Source organism: Callionymus lyra, chromosome 7 (assembly GCF_982586985.1).
Source record: "Callionymus lyra chromosome 7, fCalLyr1.hap1.1, whole genome shotgun sequence".
Classification (NCBI taxonomy): Eukaryota; Metazoa; Chordata; class Actinopteri; order Syngnathiformes; family Callionymidae; genus Callionymus; species Callionymus lyra.
Genome location: NC_141824.1, coordinates 21,213,426 through 21,240,460, shown reverse-complemented (window position 1 = coordinate 21,240,460; position 27,035 = coordinate 21,213,426). Strand labels below are relative to the sequence as shown.

Here is a 27,035-nt window from a genome sequence, read left to right as displayed (position 1 = left end):
AGAGGTCATGGTAACAGTGAATGAATGCCAGATCTCACAAAAAAACTTTCTCTGCATGTACTATTTATATGACATTTAATTTTCCTTTCATAATATTAAAAATAAAATGGAAAAAAAGAGGTACTGGTGTCTGTAGTGTCTCAATAAACAGATACATTTCATTTTAACCAAGAACTGTGACACAATATTTACTGGCTAGTTTGTCCAGTTCCCAAACAAATGCTCTAACCACAGTCCATGAACATCAAGCAACACACCAGGTCAGACAGTTCGACGGACTCAGCGCTCGCTTACCTTGGACCTCTTTGTCGTTTCGGAACCATCTGATGGTGGCGGCCGGCTTGCTGCCCAGAGTGGTGCAGGTCAGGACGATGGAGTCGCCCTCCAGGGCGGGTTTGGTGAAGCCGGTGATCTCTGGTCTTCCTGGCACTCCTGCTAAGTCACAGTATGGTTCAGTTGACACTTAAAACTCTTCACTGGCTTCCAGTTTCTTTCAGGATCAACTTTAAAATTCTTAAAGATCTGATCCAGCCTTACACCCCAGCTTGGGCTCTGAGGTCTGTGGATCAGAATCTACTTATGGTTCCTCGCACACGGTTCAGGACCAGAGGAGAGAAATCTTTTCAGGCTGTAGCTCCTAAGCTTTGGAACAATCTTCCTCTCTCTTTGCGCTTGATGGATCTACTGACTCCTTTAAGAAACATCTTAAGACGTTTCTATTTGTTCAGGCTTTTCCTTGATTTTCTGGAACTCCTGTGTTGTTCTCAGTATTATCTTGATCTTTAAAGTGTATATACTTTTTTGAGTATTGTTTTGTTTGTGTAAGCGCTTTGTGACCCTGGTCTGGAAAAGCGCTATATAAATAAATATTACTTACTTACTTACTGACTTACACTGGAACAGTTTTTGCTTCACACTCACGACGACTTCACTTCTGGTTATTGAGGTTTTTGACAGATTGATTTTCTACAGAAGCCACGAGAGGATTTGACAGTGTGTGTGTGTTTGCACGAGCCACCGAGTATTGTTGCGAGAAGTATCTCACTTCAGGTGGAGGTTGTCGGCGAGGATTGTTGAATCAGCCTCAGCAGCAACAAAAGCTGAAGGTGAGACGGTGGATTTGTTCTTCTTCCACTCGTTTGAAAACCTTCTATACGTTTGACAAGAAGAAAACTTTAGAAATTGAGTCTGAAGAATGTGAAGGTAGTTGAACTCCCACACATTTGGATGCTCAAGTGTATTATTATTCATGTTGAGTGATATTTTCGTGTTACATTATGACATTTTTAACACATTTTTAAATAGTATTAGAGATGAACACCCCTCTAGGGATATGGTTTATATAAGATAACAACAAACAATAGTTCTTACTAGTGATGGTCTGATGAAGCTTCATCATTATTTTCAGAGTCCACTAGATGGCGGTCTCTGCACTATTTTCCTTTGTTTTGACCAACTTTTCTAATTAACATCACATCATTTTTTTAACATGAGGCTTCATCAGCACATCACTACTACTTACTATTAAGAAAACACAACATTTTTAACATTTTGTCACTGAGAAAAAAAAGAAGTTTTTACACATTCTTTTGTGAAATATAAAAAAAAAAAACATTTACAAAAAAAAACGTTTGTTAATAAAAATAAAAACATACCTCTTAAATATACATTTATATGTGATGTTTACTTATGTTAATTTAATATTTATATCATATAGAGTACTGTGCAAAAGTTTGAGGCAGGTGTGAAAAAATCCTGTAAACTAAGAATGCTTTAAAAAATGGAAGTGTTAGCAGTTTATTTTCATCAATGAACAAAATGCATTGAATGAACAGAAGAGAAATGTCAATCAAATCAATTTGGTGTTACTACCCTTTGCCTTTAAACCAGCATCAATTCTTCTAGGTTCACTCTCACACAGTTTTTGAAGGAACTCGGCTGGTAGGTTGTTCCAAACATCTTGGAAAACTAACCACAGATTTTCTGTAGATGTTTCTCAAATCCTCCGTCTCTTCATGTCATCCCAGACAGACACCATGATGTTGAGATCAGGGCTCTGTGGGTCCATACCATCACTTCCAGGACTTCTTCTTCTTCTTCTTCTTTACGCTGAAGATATTTCTTAATGACATTGTCTGTATGCTTGGGGTTGTTGTCCTGCACCTGCTTTCCATTTCCTGCACCCCAGTTCCTATGTTTTAGTGCATAGTTGAGTCGCTCGGCCTTCTTTCCATGTCTAAGGAATGGCTTTTTGGCTGCAACTCTTCCTTGAAGACACTTCTGGCCAGACTTCTCCGGACAGTAGATGGTTGTACCGGGTCCCACTGGTTTCTGCCAGATCTGAGATAATGTCACGGCTGAACATCTTCTGATTTCAAAGAGAAATAAGCTTGATGTGTCTTTCATCTGCTGCCCTAAGTTTCCTTGGTTGACCACTGTGTCTACGATCCTCTACGCTTTGAAATCTTTATCGGGGAGAAACCTTTGCTGATGCAGTAGAACTACCTTGTGTCTTGTTGGTAGCGGAGTCCAGTCTTAAGCTCCTACACAACTGGATCTTTTTCACCTAATGCCTGTGTTTCAACCTACTTGTGAAATGTAAGATCATTAGCATATGTTTGGTATAATTAGATGATCATACACTATTATCCTAAAAAAAAACATGACTTTGTGCAAATGTACCTTTAAGAATTGATGCTGGTTTGAAGGCAAAGGGTAGTAACAACAAACATTGATTTGATTTAGATTTCTGTTTTGTTTGCTTATATTACATTTTGTAATGAAATTTTTGCATTTTTGATTAATTGATTGACATCTGCCTAAAACTTTTGCACAGAAGTGTATTTGAAAACATATCCATTTGAATAAAAAAAATCTTTAAAAGTCGATCTCCATTAATAGTTGGACACTATTTTAAAAAAAAAGAGTAAATATTACATTTGAGTGCTTTTATTACATAACATTATTACTTTATTAACACTTTATTAAATATCATTAGTAAGAGATAAATGCAAAAATGTGAAAAATAACACAACTTATACATGTATATCAAAATAATTATAATAGCAATTCTTACTAGCGATGGGCTGATAAGCTTAAAATGTGTTATCTCATCAGAACATGATTGATTTTTACCACAATAATAAAGCAAAATCAACCCCTGAGTCATATGTTATACAGTATATAACACAACATCTACTTCTCTTACTACTACTAAAACAAAAACACGTTTAAACATTTTGTCCTCGCATTAAAAAGAAACAAACAAACTTGAAAACATTAAATCCGTTTTGAAAAGAAGAAATCGTTAATAATTAACATTCGTAAATGTGAAGAAATTTGTACTCCCACACATTTGGAACACCGGAGTGTATTTAATTTGTGTGTGTGAGAATCTTTTAATGTTTAATCAGTTATTTAAGAGGTAGAGATATTTGTTTTCTCTTCCTTCTCACCATTCTTCGCTCCAAGTTTTAAAAACTGGCTCCAACTTTTCCGAGAATTGTGTTCTCTATTTCTGTTTTTACAACCATGTGTAAATAAATGTACAAAAGTAGCTGCGTGGGAGTTCAACTCTTCCTTCCAGGCTCGCAAATGTGTGAAAGTATTAGCATTAAGAATTAAAAAGTTCCAGAAAACTTGAGCGTCTGACTTTATTGCGGTCGCAGGACGAGACTGTGGGCTGTCAGGAAATCAGAAGTGGGGTAACAGAGGGAAGAAGAAGGTTCTCACCCAGAACCGTGAGGAAGGCCCTGGTGGTCTTGACGGGCATGGTGAAGAGCGAGCAGGTGTACTGGCCTTCGTCCGACAGGCTGACGTCACTGATGCGGATGGTGAGCTCCTGCCACGACGCTCGCACCAGCTCGATTCTGTTGTCCCGCAGAGCTGCGGAGCAGAAACACGCTTAGTCGGACACAGCCTTTATCCACTGCTGTCTCACCTCGCCGTCACAGCAGACACACACCAGGTCCCCGAGCTCACACTCTAGATATATTTCTATTCCATCTCGACACTGCTTTGTGGTGTTTTCTCGTTATTTCTTTTTACTCACAGCTTTTCCAACTTTCTAACGCCAATATTCCAGACTGTCTTTTGTTTGTTATTTTGTATAAATGGCTGATTGATGGATATTGTTGTTTTCTGAGACATTTAAATCCTGATTTAAAACATTTCGTTTTTCAAGTTGATTCATATCTGACAATGATGGATTTATTTAATAAAAAAAGAATCTATATAAACCTTTTTTTTGTTCCATTTCATTGCAAGCCAATACCAAAGTGGTCAGAAGTTATTCTGGACTTCTTTATCAAATGTTATATATATATATTTATATATATATATATTTCACTCACTTCTTATTTCAGAGTACCTATATGCCATTAATGTTGCAAACAGAGACATAGATTACATTATATGTCTTATCCAGGGGCCACCAATACTGTTCCCGAGGTCACACGGGGCCCCATAACAACCACTGATGGTGCCCGAGAGGCATGTTCTAAGAATGGGCTCAGTCTATAAAAGACAATTGAAAAGCTAATAAAAAGAATATAAAAAGTCATAATTTGCACCTCAAATATAGAAGCTTTGGTGCCTGACTTTCAGATGTTACAGCCGATAAACATAAATAAATGTTTCTTTTGTTGAATTGTTTCACTGTAAATAATGGTGAATAATTGCGGGAAATATTAGTAGTTACATGAGAGAAGTACATTAAAATTGTTTTAATTTAAATTATTGTAATAATTACAAAAGTTGTGCGATTTATTTGTTATTAATGAAGTTGGTATGGAACAAATGGTTTCCTTCGTCACTGTCAATTTTTCAGACAGAAACAACCAGCCCATTGCAATCTGCAACGTCACCTGATGAACATTTTATTAACCCTAGTGTTATCTCAGGGTCACCCAAAGGCCGGAAAACAAATATGTTTGTGGTATCCCTTGTGTTGTCTCTGGGTCAAGGTAAAAGACCTCCACAAGTGCATATGTATTTATCAAAGCCAGATAGACTGTTTAAGGGATATAAAAAACACATTTTTTTCAGGCCTTGACCCAGAGATAACACAAGGGATACCACAAACACATTTGTTTTCCGGCCTTTGGGTCACCTTGACGCTGAGATAACACAAGGGATACCACAAACACATTTGTTTTCAGGCCTTCGAGTCGCCTTGACACCGAGATAACACAAGGGATACCACAAACACATTTGTTTTCAGGCCTTCGAGTCGCCTTGACCCTGAGATAACACAAGGGATACCACAAACAGTTGTTTTTCTCGCCTTTGGGTTACCTTGACCTCAAGATAACACAATGGATACCAAAAACACGTTTGTTTTCCGGCCTCCGGGTCACCTTGCCCCTGAGATAACACAAGGGATCCCACAAACACATTTGTTTTCAGGCCTTCGGGTCAACTTGACCCTGAGATAACACAAGGGATACCAAAAACACATTTGTTTTCAGGCGTTCGGGTCAACTTGACCCTGAGATAACACAAGGGATACCAAAAACACGTTTGTTTTCCGGCCTCCGGGTCACCTTGACCCTGAGATAACACAAGCGATCCCACAAACACATTTGTTTTCAGGCCTTCGGGTCAACTTGACCCTGAGATAACACAAGGGATAGCAAAAACACGTTTGTTTTCTGGCCTCCGGGTCACCTTGCCCCTGAGATAACACAAGGGATAGCACAAATAAATTAGTTATCGGGCCACCGAGTCTCTTAACCCTGAGATAACACAAGGGATACCAAAAACACTTTTGTTTTTAGCCACTAACAAGTTAAATTGACGAAGATATGAGATCACAAGTAATTCATTCCCAACAACTGATGTTTTTTCGCAGCTATAACTTTAGCCAACATTCTGAAGGAGCCCAAAATAAAACCTTTCCATGTTCAACATGAGATTCCCGAGATGCGACTGCGCCAGAGCGTCGACCACGAAGGTCACGTAACTTCTGTCGTCAATGATCTCAGATTCAAACATCGCCTGCTCTTCCCACGACTGAACAGATCTCGTCATCTGGTCTCCGATCAGCAGGGCCGCCGTCTCCCCCGAGCTTTCACCCGCTCTAATGCCGTAGTTAGAATCCCGGCCTGAAGTGGGCGCTGATTGGGATTTAATCAACGTGGCTGAGGTAGAGTGGCGGACCATCAGATACAGCGGACCCCGGCTTTAAAAAAACCATTAATCTTCTGCTCCTTCTGCGGTTGATCCCGGGCGATAAACACACATGGAAGACACGTAAGACAAGTTGGAATTAGATTTCGATAGTCATCTTTACACAGGCGTGGGTCACTGATCCAGGATGAAGGAAGATCTACGAAGTGATCACAGGTTCAATGTTCTCCATATATAGGTAGAGGCTGAAACGACGCTTTCGTGACCAAGAACAACCAAAGTACAAATGGAAATAACAACAGAAATAATATGCGTTTGTGAAATCAATTTGTTTTTCAACATTTCCCATTTTAATAATCTTTTTTTTTTTTGCTTTTCATTATACTTGTTTCCCTAATTATTTTTGGCCTAACGACCTATTATTCCAAAGTTAACAAATATCACATGCTGTATCCCATTACATTTCAAAATATAATTTTCTCTAGTGTACTTTGTATTATATACTAGTTCAGGGTGTTCATCCATCCATCCATCCATCCATCACGCCTTCCATTTATCCATCCCTCCTTCCCTTTATCCGCCCGTCCATCCATCCATCCATCCATCCATCCATCCATCCATCCATCCATCCATCCATCCATCCATCACGCATTCCATTTATCCATCCCTACTTCCCTTTATCCGCCCGTCCATCCATCCATCCATCCATCCGTCCGTCCGTCCATCCATCCATCCCTCCTTCCTTTTATCCATCATCATCCATCCATCCTGCCTTCCATTTATCCATCCCTCCTTCCCTTTATCCGTCCGTCCATCCATCCATCCCTCCTTCCTTTTATCCATCCATCCATCCATCCATCCCTCCTTCCCTTTATCCATCCATCCATCACGCCTTCCATTTATCCATCCCTCCATCCATCCATCCATCCATCCATCCATCCATCCATCCATCCCTCCTTCCCTTTATCCATCCATCCATCTAGCCTTCCATTTATCCATCCCTCCATCCATCCATCCATCCATCATCCCGCCTTCCATTTATCCATCCATCATCCCTCCTTCCTTTTATCCATCCATCCATCCATCCATTTATCCATCCCTCCTTCCCTTTATCCATCCATCCATCCATCCATCCATCCATCCATCCATCCATCCATCCATCCCGCCTTCCATTTATCCATCCATCATCCCTCCTTCCTTTTATCCATCCATCATCCCTCCTTCCTTTTATCCATCCATCCATCCCTCCCTCCTTTTATCCATCTAGCCTTCCATTTATCCATCCATCCCTCCATCCATTTATCCATCCATCATCCCTCCTTCCTTTTATCCATCCATCCATCCATCCATTTATCCATCCCTCCTTCCCTTTATCCGTAGTCCATCCATCCATCCATCCATCCATCCCGCCTTCCTTTTATCTTTCCATCCCGCTTTCCCTTTATCCATCCATCCATCCATCCATCCATCCATCCATCCATCCATCCATCCATCCATCCATACAACGTGACACTGTTTCAGGAAGCTTCCTCGCTAGCATTAGCTAGTATTGAAAAAGGCAACACAACCCTGTGAACGTTTTTTCTACACATTTAAACAATGAAACACACAAAGGCCAGCATCAACGGCACACCAATAACCTCCTAGCAATACTATAGTGTTATAAAACGTATGCCTTTATTCCCGTATGGCTCCTCTGATTCGTCGAGATGATTAAAAAAAAGCGTAGGTCGTAACCCTCTGTTACCCTCTGGCTGGCACTCATCTTATTATCCTACTGTATAGAATGTAAACGTAGAAAAAAATAAGCCCGGAAGGTTCTTTGTTAGCGTGAGTAAATAGAACATTCCATGGGCCGGAATTAAATTTTTAAAGGAAGCCAACAGAGAGCTGCTTTACTCAGCACTGAGGGGCTAAACACAAACATTTGAGAGTCTTACTGTAGCAAGCCGCATCCTGAAAACAAAGACGTCTGATGTTCTTTGTAGTTAAGCATCCTCACTACAGAGACGGAGAATCGCCCGGAGGCTCTCGCTGAGATCTTTCCAGGATGTTTGCCTCAGAGAGGTGAGGGGGTCTGAGCGAGCGCAGCACGGAAAAACGACGGGAAGTTGAGGCTGGAAAGGATGAAAGCGATGGACAACATGACATGCAGAGACACTCCCCCAGTCCGTTGTTCCTCCTCGAGAGAAGACTGGTTGCTCTCTTTAACCCCCGTCCTACACGACTCGGATCCGAGACGTTTCGCGAAGGCCTCGCTGGTTGAAAAGCGTTCTGTACCGCCGCTGTTTAGGGTTACATTTGGGCTTCCAAAACGGAGATGAAAAGTTAAAAACTTTTAAAGCCTGCCTGATGTGGAGAAAGTTGCTGTTTTCGCAGTAGAAGGTGATTCATGGCGGAATTAGAAGTTAAATACAGCGCAACCATAACTCCCCCGCGATACTTTCTTTACCAGCTTTTCTGGGTGATCATGGAGACGGACTGGATACATTTGCTACATCTCCACGAAGCTCGTTTCAGCTTCAACTTCCCACAACACTTGGCTACTTTGACATCGTAGCTAGTAATTCCAATGGGATTTTCCTATGAAGTCAAAAGCGGAATCTAACTCACGATGGAAAGCCAGAATATTTGTAGTGGAAGGTCGTAAAAGACAAAAAATAGGTAGTAAGTCTCATTAAAGTTCAACTAATGTGTTGATTTAAGTGTGTCTTAAATTGATCTTGAACTCTATTGTATCATCAGTATGTGTGTGTTTGTACAAAACTCTCTTTTCATTGAAATATTTACATTAGAAAATGTGTTTAAGCCCTGCACACTGAAAACACTTTATTTTCTGGAGATGAAATCCTGTTTACGATAACAGAACACACTCTGCTTTGATTAGTCAAAAATGAAGGTTTGTCACCAGGCGTCATTAATCCCCGGAGTCTCCTCCAAAGGACTTGTTGTATAAACAAAGTGGGGTTGCAGCTGGCTTTGACAGGAGTTAAAACCATAATTTACGTGATAATGGACTCTGCTCTCGTAACCTCTCATTCGCAGAGATTCCAACGTTTTTTTTATCTTTGAAGTAAAAACGTTAACATCTTCATCATGAGGGACTAACAGGAGAGTTTGTTTTCTAATTAGTTGGCCCTTTAAGAGACTTAATGCCCGCCGATGTCGTGCGTAACAATGTAATTGGAAATGATTTTGTAAATGTGTCGGCCACAATACGATCTTGTAACGATCAATGAAGGCGAAAACAAGCTAATAATCAACACTTTCTTTTGGCATTTCATGTCAGAAATGTGTATTTTCTGAAGAACTATAAAAACGTTTTTCATCTTACAATTTATTCATAAAACCACTCTTTCTTTTGTCATTCCACCACTTAGTTTACACGTCTCTGTCTTTCATAATTGAATATCGAACAAAGACGGGCCTTAACAAATGCATCTCTCTCTTTGTGTCTGAGAATCAAAACTGCTGTGTAAAAACTCCTCAAAAACCCACAAGCTGTCCATCCATATGGTCGACTTGATACAAACAAGCGTTGCTTTGTCAGAAACCTGACGACGTAAGCTGCTCTCGCGCACCTTTGGCTCACTAGTGAAACTGAGGAGTGGCATAATTAACTATATTCCGTCAAAAAGGATACATATGGAACATATGGTTGGAGTTTTTGTTCTGATGTTATTGTCCTTGGATGTTAAAGGATTTTCTGCAGGAGGTAAAATGTAACACTTAAAAAACTACTTTGTTTTTTTTTTACTACTGATATAAAATTAAAATTATAATGAGAACTATCTCCAATTTATATTTGACTGGGGATTCTTTAAGCTGCATGCGTTCCAGATTTGATTTATCTTTTGTATGTTTGTTGTTTTGTATTTGTTCTGCATGGTTTCACTGTGAATTCTGGCAATTACTGTCTGGTTGTATCCTTGTTTTTTTTGCTTATATCTCTTCCATTAGAATCGAAACACAACATAGGATTTCATTGTGGAGGCATTACAGAATTAAATAATGACAGATTTCACTCATTTTCTACATTTCTATTTTTGGACAAGAAGGACGAATAAAGGTCAGCACCTTTCGCAACCATCACATGGAAATACATTTCCTCCTGCTAAGATTACTCTAACCCCTTGGGTGACATGAGGGCGAGTTTAAAATACTTCACATAAAAATGCCTAACAACTATAAGTAGAGTGCTGGAAAAAGAGAATTTAACTATATTTAAAAGTCAGTCCCTTGACGACATCACATGATAATGGAAATTAAATGCTCTTAATCTGGAAACCAGCATGTGTTTCATTCATTGATACATCTGCCATTAAGGTTATGTTTTAAAAGGATCAAACATGACGTCACTTCTGGAGAAAAATCTTAAGCTTCGATTTGTGGAGAAAGATGAACAATCCAGAGTACGTTCGGGTCGCTTTAATCACCAAAGAAAATACAAGCTTCTTATAACGATCGACCGGACCCCTTCTTCCAGCGACTTCACAGAGTGACAGTCCCGGATAGAATGGTCCCGAACTGTAGGAAACTCGATGTATTTAAGTTAAAATGCCCAGCCAAGGAGGTCGTCTTTTCCGGCCAAATTGTTATTTTAAGTTCCCTGTGTTACCGGTCCCCCGTTGAGAGAGTTCCTATTTTGTCTCCTGTATATCTAATTATTCAAATGTTCTCGGGCGAAGCTCACATGTTCAATTCAAACCAGTAAATTGTATTATTTTCTTACTTTATATTTGATTATCTTTTAGCATTAAGTTAAGTAAAGCGTTTACGTATATAACAATTTTAATCTAACAGTTTGGTCAGAGTTCCTCTGTGTGTCTATCCTTTAGCAACACACCCAATTTTTTTAATAATCTTTCACGCAATGTTGACAATACAGATCTAATTTAGACACGAACATATTCATGTGTTCTACTTGTAACGTCTAGATCAAGAACTAGTCCAGAGAGCTTCCACTTGATCCTCCTGAGAGAAAAAAACATAATTTTGCTTTTCGTTACACACTAGAAAGTGATTGATTGTTGACTCAGCGGCACTCGTGTGGTTATTAACCAAAGTAGGTCAGAGTTAATAAAGATTAAAGGTCCTTGACTGCCGTTAAAATACAGTGAGAATTAGGATCTAAAGAGGTACTTTCATTACATGTCGTCTTGTGTGCTGAACAACTTCAGGATTTTTCGAGACACAACGATGGATGGATTTCTTGGCTTTGGTCCGGCGCCACTACACCGCACGGGTCAGCGACACATCGATTGACAGAAACGTACGGATGTTTGAATAACCCAGAGAAGAGTGCTGTCTATAACTCAAACAGCATATGGACGAGTCACCGCCGCCCTGCCCGAAATACCGATCCCCCCGGCTCGGGGCCCAGATCCGTCACAATCAGGTCCAAATGCCAGCAGCTGACAAAGCTTCTTTTCCAGGTGCTTTAGGAAATCAATGTGATGAAAAGGTTCATTTCCTTCAAACCCTCCGCAGCTCTGGTGCCGTTCGTTCTGCTTAGGACGAGGCATAAATCTGCACCTTGACCTTGTGGACGCTGCAGCCTTGTAATATGGCAGCTTAATGTGCAGTACATCTGCTGTGATAGAGGCCTTACCAAGGCTGTCTAGAATCAGTAAAACCGACACCCGGGATCCTCTGCTGACCAGGAAAACCGCGGCTCCTGGCCTTCTATGCAAAGTTCTGTTTGTTTCTTGTCTTCCACAGTTCTTTGCACGACCGAGCGTGACAGTAGAAGAAGGTCTCGGGAGACATCTCCAGCTGATCTGATGCAGCTCTCTTGTCTCTTTCTTCTTGAGCGCTATGTAAATACAGCACAGTTCACATGTTGAATCTTTATGAGAATACACTTTCTTGTGCCAGAGGAGAGTCAGCCGGCTTCATTATTTAAATCCACAAACAAAGGCAGAAGCGCAAATGTCACTTTGACTTGCTCCTCATCTCGGCGAGCGAGAGAGACGGATGCTTACAAATGTTATGAGATCTCGGTGTCCTTGGAAGTCAGATGAAATCAGTCAAAGGGGAACTTATGTAAAACCTAACTCTCCTGACTCACCCATACGTTTCAAATGTTAAAGAATTCTTCTTCAAGATGCAGTAAGTCCCTCATCATGACCATGGTTTGAACTTATTATGATATTCTCCACCGTCTGAAATCTTGGCGAACGAGAGGTTACGAGAGCAGAGGCCATTATGATGTAATAATAGTCTTCACCTCTCCTCCAGCCACTTGTTAATACAACGAGTTCCTTGGAGTTGAAGACTTCCGGGATTGATGACTTGCAATGACAAACCTTGATGCTTGACCAATCGCAGCAGAGTGGGTGTGGTTATGGTAAACAAGATTTCATCTAAGTATTTCATCATCGTTTCCTTTGTACAATTAGAGCAATGTCTAATTTAGATTCCACTTTGGCTTTTTAAAGTCAATGCTTGACCTAAAAAGAGAGCCTTGTGGCTCGTCTTTAAATATATATCCTCAGAGCAATGTTTTGTCACAAACATTTGGAAGAACTTTTCTCCAACTACCAGACAAGCAAGGCTGGAATTAAAAAAAAAAAGAAAAATTACCATCGTTAATCCATACATCTATTTTTTTTCAAGCTCCAAAAGGTAGAAAAGAAGCTTCCCTCAGGCTGAGGGAATACCAGTGTGTCCACTGAGAGATTTAATTTCTTGTGTTCGGGTCTGCCCTGGGGCCTCCTCATAGCTGCTGTGATAGTCCCAGAGAACAGTCAGGTTTTCACTCAAATTTAATGGAAAAGGTGTGTTTTTCAGAAGGATACTTGAACTATGAATTATTTATTTTAACTGTACTGGATGATACTCTAGATGAATTTTTTTTAAATAAATATGACATACAATAGAGTCAACATTTTCACACACACACATCTTTTACGACTTCCCTGTGTGTCTCTAAAAAGTAAGTAAGTAATTTATAAAAGTGCTTAAAAATTAAAAAAACAATACGCAATAAAAGATATACTTAAAAGGTCAAGATAACACAGAGAACAACACAGGAGTAACTATTTTCTGAAGATTTTTGTTTTCAAATGATTTGAATCATAAAATAAGATTTATTGGAATCAATTACCATTTCCAACATTTTTGATTTGGGGCAAAAAAAATACAAAAAAAATGTATTTAAAAGTTGAACATTTGAGTCTAAATATGTGGTTTAACAAAAATGGTTGGTCAAAAGAGAGATGTCTTACAGGTTAATTTCCTCGCAGTTATTCTTTTACTTATAAATGGATACGTTGTGATGTAGTGTCATCATGAAATAATGTCATATATATATACAGTATATGTGCAGAAAAAGGGTGTTTGTGACCCAAAGTCATTTCTATGTGCAAAGAAGCGTCCCAGTTAGAGAAGCTAGGGAACCCCTGGCCGAGCTCATTATACATCTGGGTTGCCGTCTTATTTCAGGTCCATCCCTCCACATTGAGACGTAAACTAAACCCGATGTCACACTCGAAACCTCGAGGCGCCATACAGAGCAATTTCCGCTGGCCGAGTGTTGCTAGTGATTCGGCCCTTAAACATCTTGGCGTGACACTGAAGATGATTAGCTGTTAATACTCCTCGATGCATTAATAATCGTCCCCCTTTTTTTTCCCCCGTCACTGGATTCATTATAAGCATGTCATGGAATGTTAGCACTCTTGTCGTCCTTCAGCAAGAACACCAGGTCTTGTGCCGCCCCTCCTTACTTCTGCTTCTCCAGCCAGGGGGGGCTCTTCCTTCTCTTCGCAATTAGAGTGCGTTCGCTGCTGGCTGTGCGAGCTCAGCGACTGTGTGGGCGATTCTGGATGTCTTCCAGGGCTACTGGTGCAAGCAGGGGGCTCTTTCCCCACCGCACATGTGGCTGCAATTAAGAGAAAAGGAAGAGGGTCTTGTTCCAGAGGGCCATTGTTACCGCTGGTGCTCGGCGAGATCCCACCGAGCAGATGCTCCTCAAATTGGACTCATTTTCGGCACTTAAAGGAAGGGAGGAAATAAGGAGGATCTCTCCTAGCAGCGGTGCTACGTGCCCTCTTCAACTATTGAATAATGAGACAGAATATCTTCCAGGCTGTTCATTTCTCAGCGCACAATGGCACAATGGGAGTCTGTGGAAATTAAATTCCTATTAAAGCAAGTAGCGGCACGGGGGGTGTTACGCAATGTTGTTGATTTCGTGTGCAGTTTGAAGCTTCGTAAAGAAATTAACATTTGACATTATCGAAGACGTGTTTTACAAACGTGTCTCCCACCTCTGGGGGCATACGGAGTCAGGGAGGATTCAAACCTCTGCCTCTGTGTACAAGGGCTTTATGTGGATGTGTCATCATCACAAAAAAAACAACACAACTTGGTACAGCTGATTGAATTCCTCTGTTGTTCATCCATTTTCCTCGAGATGCCTGTAGCGAGGTTAGCAAAGCCATTTGGCCCAACTCTAGTTAATTTGATCGCCAACCACAAGGTGTCAATAACTACCACCTAAAAAGTTAAAGGCAACATTGATCTCTTGTATCTGTTCTCACATCCGTCGCGCTGAACTGAGCTGAATGTATTTTTGCACAGAGAAGAGTGTCTACTGTGGAGGGCCAGTTGAAATTACCCCATAGTTTACAACCGTTGTGTATCCGTTAATGTCGTAAAGAATCTTTTCATTACCTGCGGATGATGTCACACTACTATTCTCATTCATTCATTCATTTTCTGTCGTTTGTTCCCTTATGGTAACTATCCCAGTTTCTTTGGGCGGGAGGCGTGGGACACCCTGAACAGGACGCCATTCTGTTAGAGACCTATGCACATCACACACACACTCATACCTACGGACAATATTCCCAGATTTTCCAATCAACCTCTGTAGGTTTCTGGACTGTGGGAGGAAACCGGAATTTCTTTTATATGTACGTGTCAAATTCTTTGCACTACAGAAGGTGTTTTGAACTACTACAAAAAAATTAATAATCTATGAATTTAATTGTATTAATATGTATCTAATTGGGGAATCCTTGGTGAACAGGAATAAGTCAAATGTTGTCTTAACTATGCTAAGTCAGTAAGAGATTTTTATCTGATATCAATGGCCAAACGATAAAATACTCGATATACAAGTTGATCTTAGTCCCCCCTACCCTCACCTATGGTCACAAGCGCTGAATCGGTACAAGTGGCCAAGATGAGTTATCTTTGCAAGAAAAGGCCCAATGACATGGAGAATAGCCACTCCTCCATTAAGAGGAATAAGTTGAGGTGGTTTTTGGTAATCTGATTAAGACCCTGCCTGGACGACACCAAGCTGGTGAAGTGTTAAGAAGATCTAGGACACGTTTGAGAAACTATGTAACGCCCTTGGGTCTCCTGGGAAGCTCATGACGATATAGCTGTGGAAAGTAGAAGAGGTGTTCTACTCAATTTGCTCAACTAATATGAATTCTTTACCACAACTGGGACTGCCTTTGAGATTTTGGCTTCCCGTGTAAGTGAGCTTGACACCTCTGAAATAGCTATTGACTTTATCAGGGCTACGTTCAGAGCCTCATTGGAGAAAACTTATTCTAGTTGGGAACGGTGCGACAAACGGGGGCCACTTAAATCAGGTACTAAGACGTGAACTAAGACACTTGGGTCTTTAGAGACAGAACGCCGCACATTCCCTGATAATTCTCAGCAGCTATTAAACTTCACAAACTTCAATCTGCAGCAGGAACAATGGTGTCACTGTCAGTAAACCGGAGCGAGGTGCGCTTTGAAATCCATTAGCCCCTGGAAGAAGGACATTAACTATTGCCGACGGAGGCTTTCTACATTCTGTTGCCAGTAAAAAAAAGAACTTGGTGAAAAGTAAACAAAGCATTTGGAAGAACAAACTTGGAGGCTTATGTTCCTTAAATTATTCTTCAGAATCACCTCCGGGCAGGAGATGGAAATGAGTAAAAAAGCAACACCTTTAGTGAGTCTTCTCCTGCACCGAGGTGGTTACAGTCGAAGGTACAGTAGCAGGCGGTGGTTCGCCGACAACCTGTGGTTTTTAATTGAATCTAAACTTTTATATAAACAGTGAATTTGTGCAACACAATGTTCTTAATGGAAAAGGATTTATTCAAGCCAGACATTTGACTTTTCTCCAACTGTGCTGTTGGGAAATATTCAACCCTCCACTGAACCTTGGTACCTGGAGACGTCTGTCTGGTGTTCTCTGCTGATAACCTTTCTGCCTACGAGTCTCGTTATAACCGTTTTCCATCCGTTCGCTGCTTAAAACCATCAATAGTTTTTGACCTTCTTCTTTGCATTTCGAAACATTCTGTCTCAGCAAAATCTCTGGATATACCTTGTGTTCTTAGTCAGAACTGCTTTTAAAAAAAATAGAGTTGTTAAAAGTTTTCTTATGTAAGAGGAGGACCAAAGCCTATCCCAGCTTCTCCGGGCGAGAGGCAGGAACACCAAGGACAGGCTCTCTTCATCGTACAGAACATATACTGTAGGAAGAAACCCAATAATGCAGGCATTCACACAAAAGTAATTTAAGTAATCCAATTAAACTATGCATGTTTTTGAACTGTGGGAGGAAACAATTCCACACAGAGAGGACCCCGCTCTGCTCCAAACCCAGTTGCCTCAAGCTGAAATTCGAACCCACGACCTTCTCGCTGCGAGGCTGGGACACTAATCATGCTACTGTAATACTGTTGAATTGTAAAAAAAAAAAAAGAAAGAAAGAAAAACGATAATATGCATGGAGTTTTTTTAATCAACAACTGAATCTTTAAATGATGGTCCTGAAAAGGAAAATGAAAACAATTGCCTTATTGAAATTCACATTGGTGAGTTTGTATAAAGCTACATAATAACACACAATAATTTATGTTTCCGCAGATATTAGAGCCAATAGGATCTCTGGAACTGTATTCAATAACATCCACCATCTTTATAAGTCTTCTCAATCTGCATCAAGATTAAGTGATAATGTCTGAATGTTAATTCTTCAGTTGGTCAATGTTACATGCCTTCTACTCAGAACATTTATATAATCAACCTGTCTGTACCTTGAGAGCCTCATTTTGCACGTCCAGTCATTTCCACAGTCTTCAGGAATTTCTGTTGCGGCTCTTCAGTCGTGCCGTGACTAGACTTCTATGAAACATTCTCCACCTGCTTTTCTTTCTCACTTTTGTAAGGCCACGCTCAATGGAAACTGTCTGGACACCCCATTTGCCTCCAGGGTCTTTAGTTTTTAGCGCCCCAAATTGCTGCTGGTGCCTGTTCTTCCTTGACGACATGGATTTGGGGTTGAGAGTTTGTATATAGTTCAACAGGCAAAGGATTCTGGGCTAGGAAGGAAGTTGATCCTGTGGTACCTTCCACCTGTTAAAGTGATAATAGTTACCTGTAAAAAGTATATCCAGTATAACGTAGTTACTGGAGCTTAGTGTCTTAATCCTTGTCCGAAAAAACATCCAAATACTTACTCGACATGAGAAATAGTTCTTAATTCTTCTTCTTCTTCTTCTTAGTTCTTAGTTAAAATAAGTTGATTTGTATCGGTGGTTATCAGTTGCTTTAGATTTAGGCAGGAAATACAGACTTGTTCAGGAACAATTCCTCTTGTCAAGGCCTCAAAACATTACATTACGAAGACAGACCACAGAGGTATTTGGATGTTTTAAGTGCAAAGTTTTTGGACGAAGACGAAGCTGGCCTAGCAACTAGCCTAGCAACTAGCCTTGCAAATTTAATTAATTTAAAGACAGAACAGAAGAAAATCTTGTGTCAAGGCTTCAGTACAAGATTGAAATTAGCAATCAGCATTGAGTGTTTGTATATTTTCAAGTGAGTGTTTTTGGACAAAGATGAACCTGAGCTCCGGTTGCTACGTTGAAATGAACATTATAATTTCCTATAACTCTAAAAAGGAACAGATTACCCCCCAAATAATCCCAACCCTTAGTCAACGTGAGGGTGAGTAGAAAATGAGTGAACTTTAAATTTTGGGTGAACTAATCCTGTTAAGACTCATTTGGAGACCTGGTCACTTTTCTTGCTGGTATTTGCGGACATCTTAGTTGTTTTCTTAATTTCTACTTGTTACCTTCGAGACCATCCGCTCTTGTCTATTGGCTTCACACCAGAGCCTGATCCCCACGCAAACCCAGTACTTCCAGATCCATCTGCTGGTGCTTTAGCTGGCACAAGTGCGTCACATCTTGAATCACTTGGGTTGGTGAGATGATTAAAATGGGCCTTCACAGAAGAAGCAAATGGTGTATCAAGGCTAGTTCAAATAAAGGGGCCAATTTGTTGTGCTATTCCTTTTTGTTTATCCAGAATCTCTCATCCTCGCCAAAGTGCGTCACAATGTCGCTTCGATTAACCTACTAATTGTGTGAAGGCCGCTGCTCCACCGACCGACTCGCATAGCTTTGCTTTTATCATTGTATTCATCTTTTATCGACTTTCCTCTCGCTTTAACAACCACTACAAATGATAATAAGGTCAATTATGATGGAAGGACGCCCGGATCTGAAGGTAGGCATCGTCCACTACACTGCTGATGAACAGCCATCAAGAGTGTTTACCAGAATGGCGCTTTGGTTTTGGTGCATGCGGCAGTAATTGCATCCTCAGTAATTATCCTTCATTTTCACAAGCTAATGAATGTTTTAATGCTCGCATTAGAACACTCATTTAGCACATAACAGCATTTTGATTACTACAAGCCAATTTAGATCAATTTTTGCATCGTGACCTTTATGATACAAACTCAATGTCCCAATTAAATGTCATGAATGATGAACCGGCATTTTAGCGAGACGAAGAGGATACAGTGATACCATTTTTTTTTATGGTGAGTTCTTGATTTGTGGGTAATCTACTATCTGTTCTTGCATTTTAAATAACCTATACGAAAAATAACAATTTAAAGAAGAAAAATGGACTTATATATGACACAAATTGTACAGAAACAATACTGGGTAATGGGCAGGTATAAGAGAAAGTAGGTGGAAATGAAGACGCACCGACAAGGAAAAAAGGCTTTAGGATAAAGGAGTCAGAAGTGTCAGAATTGAAGGTTTTCCATTTTATATTGGGATTGTCTGTATAGAGAAGATGATAAAAGTGTATATCAGAGGTCATGTAAAAATCTTGGGAAGCAAAGTTGGGGAGAACTGATGGTTGAAACACAAGAGGCAAGTAGCTATCTAGTAGTAAAACGCAAAAGCGAGACGGACATGGGGAAAGATAATGCGCTGAAGAAGACATTAGTTTTGATTTTGAGCTGTAATTTTGCGCATCATACACAAACCCTCAACTCGGAAAACACGCGGAGAAATGTATATGGTGCAGCTTTTAAGATAAAGGCAATCGATCGGGCATCAGAGAAGGAAATGGAACCACTGCACGTAAGTTTGGCATCAATGGATTTGTTTTAGGCAGCTGCGAGAAGAACTCTTTTCTGTTACTGTCTTTATGACAGTTAATCTGCACTCTCCATTTCAAAATCATTTGTGTGATATTATCCAGAAATAGGCACATTCTCAAGAGAGCTTAGCACGTGCAACAGCAGACTTCACATGCACTTACTCTTCATTCATAAAGTTAATGCTCATTAACAAAGTCCTTTGATAAAAGATTGAAGATTGATTTCTTTTTAAATTTGGCTGGTGCGGCTTATAGTCATTTGCTCTTAAAAGTCCAAAAATGTACTGTAATATTGAATGTCTTGACTAAAAGAAAAGAGTAGAAAAACAACCAATGACAGAAAAATAGCTCAAGATGACAAGTATTTTGCGTGTTGACCAACAAACTGGGTCATCCAAAGGGATACACTCACCAACATTCAAATGTTCAAAGACAAGACCTTAACCAGGATGTTTGGAAAATATTTTTCCGATTATTCCTTTCTGAGTCAACTAGCAGTGGTTTGAGTTTGTGCGCTCAAGTTAAAAAAACAAACATATGAGGGTCAATTATCTCAGAGTCAAGTTGATCCTTGACAAAAAGCTTGTAAGGACACTAAGTCAATCTAACATCGCCATGACAATGACATCAAATTAGTTTTCCTTTTCCACCTGCCTTCTTCAGTATCTTGGATCATGTAACCAGCTAAAAAGTCTCAACAGAGATTAAGAAACCATTAATATTCTATTTCGACATAAAAAGAAGATTGAAATCTCAAAAATGCTTGGTCATAACACAATAAATAGCTAACATAGACTGACTTTCTCATCTGCATTTATCTGCTAATCGCCGCGCTCCGTCTCAACTCGCTGTCAGAACTATTATTATTATTCCCTGCAGCGATGCTACGCAGCTTCTTTTTCCTCACAGACGCCCCCAAAAATGGAGTTAATCATAATGAAAACGGAGAAGGACAGTTCTGCTCTCATTTGTCTTGCGCCGCAATAATAACTCACAGACCCGGCTACATAGAAGAGAGATAATTCCGGCAAAAAGAGACATATGGTTCAGATCCATTTGTGTCGTCGCGGTGACCCGCCGCTCCGCCGTTCCCACTAATTGGCCTGACGTGTGAATGATGTTTTGGCCCCGGCCATTAGATCCGTCTCCGCTTTGTGATGTGGAGGAATCTGCATGCTGGTCCGATCTGTCGCTGTGTCCTCGGAGGTGGCGATGACCAAACCGAAGAGACGGAAATACATAATGAACGAGCAGAAGTGTGCCAAGTAGCGAACTGGCACGACATGAGAGGAGGGCAGTGTTCGGCTTTAGACAAATGGGTCACACGGGTCTGTGTTTTAATCAATAGTTAACTCGGAGTCAATATAAAGTTAGCATACAAACAAGCCCATCTGCCCCTCTATCAAAAGAAGCAAGTTCTTCCTCTGCTTGATATGTAAAAGGTTTCGCTTTGGAACTCATTAAAACCTATTTCTCCTGAACCATCTTTTAAGTGCAAATGTATTTTTGGAGATGTAGGCAAAAACATAAATCCATTTTAATAAAGCAACTAGTGCTTATTAGAAACAACAAAAAAAACATCCAAATACTGCTCCTCTGTAACAGCCCTCAACAAGAGGAATTGTTCTGGAAAAACTTTAAAAAGTCTTTATTTTAAAGTTGGTTTGTAGCAGAAATTTAAACAAATACAAACAGGAAGTACTCTAGGTAAATATCGCGAGCGCTTCCAGTGTACTGTCTACACTACTTGCCATAGTTACCTGGAGTACTTGTGTCAAGAGTAGGGCGGTCCTAAGAACCGATACTTCGGTACCAATTCAGTACAAAATACAACGATACCAGCTTTTATTGTTAACGCAAGTAGTGAATACACGGGTTCTTGCAGGAACCACTGGGGGCAGTATACACTACGAGTGAGTGCCGAATAAGTACAAAAGCTTTTGAAAGAATGGAAATACTTTAAATTCGAGGATGAATGTGGATTAAATATTAACCCTTAGAAACTTGTGTCCAAAGTTTGAAAACTAGAGGAAGAAACTTCGAAAAACACTTGAAAGACGTTTTTTAAAGGTATCAAGGTGAGTGCGTTTCAGTCTGATGTAAGTTATGTCACATTAAACTCACAAAGAACAAACGTTCTTATCCGAGCAAGAGACAATTCAATTCAGCTATACTGCCTACAGATGTCCGTATATAGTACTTAACATTGCTTTAACTTATTTTGACGATATAGTTATGAAATGTAACATTATGGGATGGTTTCTGACTGTTGCTTAACCCATGTTATTTATTTGGTTTTCATTTTCAGAATCTATGACAATGAGCAGAAGCAAGAGAGACTTCAAATCACAAAGTTTTTGAAAGAAAATATGAAAACATATTTTCTTTTTATACTTGAAGGCTGCTCATCACCACTGTTTGAATGTATAATAGCTGTTGATTTTCTCATTTATCAACAGATGTTTGAAGGAGTTTTCTTGTTATACGTGAAGGCTGATCAACAGAGTTTGGACGGTTCTCTTCAATTCATAAACTTGTGTACTTCAAAGTAAGGCTACTTTTCTTTTAACCGGGGTATCGAAAATTAACAAAGTATAGAAAAAGTTGACTGTGATTGGTATCAACTACTAAAATTTGAGTATCATGACAACCCTAGTTGAGAGTGAAAATAGGTGAAACATTTTAATTTTGGGTCAACTATCACTTAACATAATATAAAATAAAATATTACAAAACTGTGACAACAAGTGTTAAATAAAAGTAATAAGAGCAGACAACAGTGAACTAATCAACCCCACAATGTAAACTTGACTTATTACTTTCATAAGGGAATGTTTTTCTGCCTCATCACCTGACAGACGGCTGTTCTTCTGTCATGCAACCTTTGCTAATTGCCATTTATAGAAAAGCCCATGTGTTTTCTGTGAGTGAATTCATTGAAGTGGTTAGCATTCACAGTAATGAAGTATTTGCAGAGTCCCTGTTATAGACGGTAAAATAAAAGTAGGCCAACCAGTGCGAGTGGTTGTCTGTCTTTCTCATGCTTCAGCAGGTATACGCTCCGGGCTACCTGGAGCCGAGCGAGAAAACAGGCAACATTTAAAATGGGCTCTATCTAAAATATGGGATTGCAAGTGCATGGAGTAGAAGTGCCGCTTATCCACATTCGGATGAACCAGTTCAGTTGGCTTGTGTGTCTTTTTCAGGCTTTCTTACACTGCCTTAAGAGGGAGGTCCAAGAGAGATCATGTCACATACGAGAATGATGGACGATAAGTTCAAGAAATTGGATGGATGAATGAGGTTTTTACTAAGCTAGTGTCCAGCATACAAAAACCCCTGCTAATCTTTTATGGTATACTGTATTTCGGTACATGTTAGGGTAGCAGACGAACTGCTCGGTCTCAATTGCAGGATTTGACCATGAACATAAGGACCCACTGAAGGGGGGGTTCTGAAACAAAGGGGACGAGCGAATGGTTTGTACATAAAGCCACTGCAGCGGCACAATAGACGTCATAAGAGAGAGCACGGACAATTTGTGGTTGTTAGTTGCTTCACATTTGAAATGTTTGTCGAGGCTATAAAGTGACGAACGTCCAAAGGGACATGGACATCGTTGCAATTGCCAGTAAAGCGATGCTTTATCTTCAAAATGTCTGTTTTAACAGAGAGTGATGCGAAAGTACTGAGCTAAAGTATGTTATCAAATTTATTTGACCAGATTTATTATTATTATAATTGTATCACTGAGCCACCTTCGACCTTGAAAGTAGTAACTCAACCACACTTGTTCCTGAAACAGCGACAAAGATTTAACAGCGAACTAACAGCTCTGTGCTTCACGTAAACTGATCTCTTTTCTCATTTGTACACAAATAAAATGTGTGTCTTAAAACCAGATCTGACTTTTATTCTTTAAGTTAATTGAAACTCATAATCGTAAACTAACAGAAATGCATGGACGTTGTCATTTTATTAGCTTCTAACGATAGCTTGTATCCTAACAAGTGCAATATGTAATCACTGTGGGGAAAATAGTTCGTAAAATGTAATAAATTGTGTTGTTTTTACAACCAGAAGGCTTGTGTAGGAAGACATTTGAAGAGGCATTAGGACATTACATTCCAAACCAGGCCTTCAAATGAATAAACCTGAAGTTCAAACTTGTTACTTAAGAAGACAGTTTGTTTTGTCTAGATTCTCAAAGTTTTTTTTTTTTTCTATGCCACAGAAAGCTGAAGACTCAAGCAAGGTTACAGCTCTCCCTGTGTGTGCGACGCTGCCAAGCTTTGACTGAAGCCTCTCATGGCGGAGGATGAGATAGACGTCTTTCTTATCGTTTATACTCCCACCAGTGATACATTAGGCTGTCAACCTCGCCTTCCCACCTGCAGCCACATCTTTTCTGCTGATTCCAGCTCTGTGATGAGAAATGACATTGAAGTGTAGATAAATTGTGGGTCACAACTCGCAGCGAAGACCACTGGGATTATCCACCAGAGGCGAATGTCTGCGACAGCCAAGAGTGTGAAACTCACCTTTACTCCGTTGCTTGGAAACAGGTTGAACATCAAGACGGCGTGTTTCCGAGCTCCTGTATCACTTTGCTTTCGTCCTCAAGAGCGACAGCAAATGTACATGAGGCAGCCATTACCTTGATGTATAGGAGCTGAAATGGTTGTGGGTGAATGGTGTTTTTTTGTTGTTATTCTTTTTGATCGCAAAGACTTTTTTGTTGTAGTACATGCGATTTAACGACGCTCTAGCAAGATCACAAGACCTATAATACAAAATAATTGCTGCATAAATCATTTGAAAGACTTGCTTTGACTAATGTTTCAGTGGCATTAATACAAAAAGATGAACCAGTATATTTCCAGATGATGGAGGTTGGATGCCCGCGCCCCATTCACCTATAAAAACTGAATGCGCAGTACTGCTAATCTGCGGCTATGTGGTTTCTTTCGGGCAAAGGCTGTTTTCTTTACAGTTACCCAAGGAGCTTGATTTGCAAAAGGGTCTATTCATAGCGACATAAAGTTGACATAGAAAGATTTAACAACGAGCTGAAAGAAAGATATCGACACACAAAGTAAAAGCAAAAAGTGTGTCTTTCGTGTCACATTATCTGTGCCATCAACAAGGAGTATAATGAGAAGAAAATCCTGACATTCAACAGGAAAAACTAGTAAAGAGGTTGGACAGCCTTTCGAAAATCTGGCCCTCAAGAAATATTAGTTGAATATTCCTCCACTAGGCTAAACTATTTGCTGGAGTGGGCGTGGCCAAAGGGGTGTTATTTGGTGCACACATTTACCTTTTTTTATAATGTTGATTTAACTCTGAAGTCAAAGTACCTTTAATAAGATGACATTATACGATGGTGTCGTACTTGTATCTAAAAGAAAAGTAGTCCTAACATAAAGTATGTCAACATGTTCATGCCTCCTCACAAAAAGGAACAAGTCATGACATGAGACATTGGATCTGAGAGACATTTTAAAAACCCGTAAGCAGCTTAAAGACATTAACATGCTCTTTAGTGAATTAAAATTCAAGTCACTAAAATGGCTTCGGGATTAAGTTAGATTCCACTTTGCTGCAGACGCAAGAACGAGAGTTAAATGAATAAATTAGATCCAGAACGGTCCGGTCGGAGCCGTAAAGTGGCGAAGTTGACCTTGGAAAGACAAAGTCAGAACAGCCTCCTTCATCAGAACACAAGTCTCCAGTGCTGTGGTAGGTTGGATCAATTGACCAACTGTCTTCGCGCACAGGTGCATCCTTGGGCAGTCAAGTGATACTGTGCAGAGTTAGTTCAATTGAAGCGAGTGGATGTTGTGCGGCTGACATATAAAGATGAAGGTTCCTGTCTGCTTACTTTTGAGAGCCCCTCGCTGTGTGGAGGCTTCATCAGATAAATCCACAGTAAGAGTTGCTAAGAATGCTGATGGTTCCTTTCCTAAAGGATGTCTTTTCTGAATCACTCCACCCCCTCGCTCAAATACATTTGTCTGCCTCTGGCTCCTAAAACTCAAAGGGAGTTAATTATAGGCTGAATATTTTGAAGTTTGTGTCCAAGTCTGTGATCAGTGTGTAAATCACTGAGGTGAATGTGTCGAGGATGATTGTAATTCTACGTTTAAAAGCTCCGACCAGCTCCCTTCTGATTTTAACTGCTAGACTAAGTACGGAAATTATGAGTTAGGCTTTATAGATAGAAGACGAAAAAAAAAATGTGGATAATTGCTTGAAACAAACTCTCAGAAGATCGTTATTTGATTTGTTTATACATTATACAAATGACACACTCACAGACGCGTGTTAGGAGAGCATACCAGCATCTTTATAGGACACAGGACTCTCATGAGCAAACAAACAAAGCAGAAGATTAAAAGGAGGAAGTCCAAATTGAAATGTAACTTTTTTACAACTTACGTATCTTCAGTCCATTCACTGTACTGGTGAAATGAAGCAGGTTTTGACATCTTACTGAGAAAAAAGCCTCTGGTTACACAAGACACTAACAAGACAGAAAGAAGAGACAAGGACAAGGACAAAAAAATGAATTAAAACAGGAAAAAGGCAAAGACCAAACAGAGTCAAGACCAAGTGATATTGACAGAACAAGAACAGACCAAGACCAAAAATAAGACCAACAATAAGAACAAGAACAAGAACATGAACATGAACATGAACATGAACATGAACATGAACATGACCAAGACCAAGACCAAGACCAAGACCAAGACCAAGACCAACACCAACACCAAGACCAAGACCAAGACCAAGAACAAGAACAAGAACAAGAACAAGAACAAGAACAAGAACAAGAACAAGACCAAGGCCAAGAACAGGAAGAGTACCAGGAACAAGCAACAAGACCGAAGACACGACCAACAACAAGAACAAGAACAAGAACAAGAACAAGAACAAGAACAAGAACAAGAACAAGAACAAGAACATGAACATGACCAAGACCAAGACCAAAAATGAAATAGATATCTAGAGATATCAAAAGAGAAAGAAAAAGTCAAAGACCAAAACCAAGCGAGAGACAGGATTTTTAACGCTGCCAAGCTCAACACACAATTTCTTATTGCTTAAAATAACAAGAACTTAAATGTAGTCGTTATTGACAAGATAACCTATCTGCTTTAATTATATTTCCCTGACTGAGTCAATCTTTTTTTAATGGTCTTGCTTCCTTTATAAAAGACATTAGAATTAAAAATAGAGCAAATTAAAATCAGGGCAGAGGTCAGATTCTTGTCTTTGTTCACTCGGCTGCAGGCAAACCTGTTTAATACACAGACATTAAAGACTACTATGAAATGCTTAAAAGGAATCGGAAAAGGTCATTTTAATACTCCGTTTCCTCCTGCGCTATTTAATATCAAAACCCAACCTTAGCAAGACGAAAGCCTTTATCTTTGGGCTGGAGGGAAAACAAAAGTACTACACTG

At 39.9% G+C, this 27,035-nt stretch overlaps 1 protein-coding gene across 2 annotated transcripts in view; it reads right to left on the bottom strand.

Annotated features, from left to right (window-relative positions):
* The window catches only part of cadm2b (cell adhesion molecule 2b), a 246,341-nt gene that overhangs the window by 31,118 nt on the left and 188,188 nt on the right, over positions 1–27,035 (bottom strand). For both annotated transcript variants that reach the window (XM_087795131.1, XM_087795132.1), the window contains exons 4-5: positions 3,733–3,885; positions 295–432 (exon numbers count right to left, since the gene is read on the bottom strand). In XM_087795131.1, coding sequence (XP_087651257.1) covers positions 295–432; positions 3,733–3,885 — 291 coding nt within the window. The remainder of the gene's footprint in view (positions 1–294; positions 433–3,732; positions 3,886–27,035) is intronic.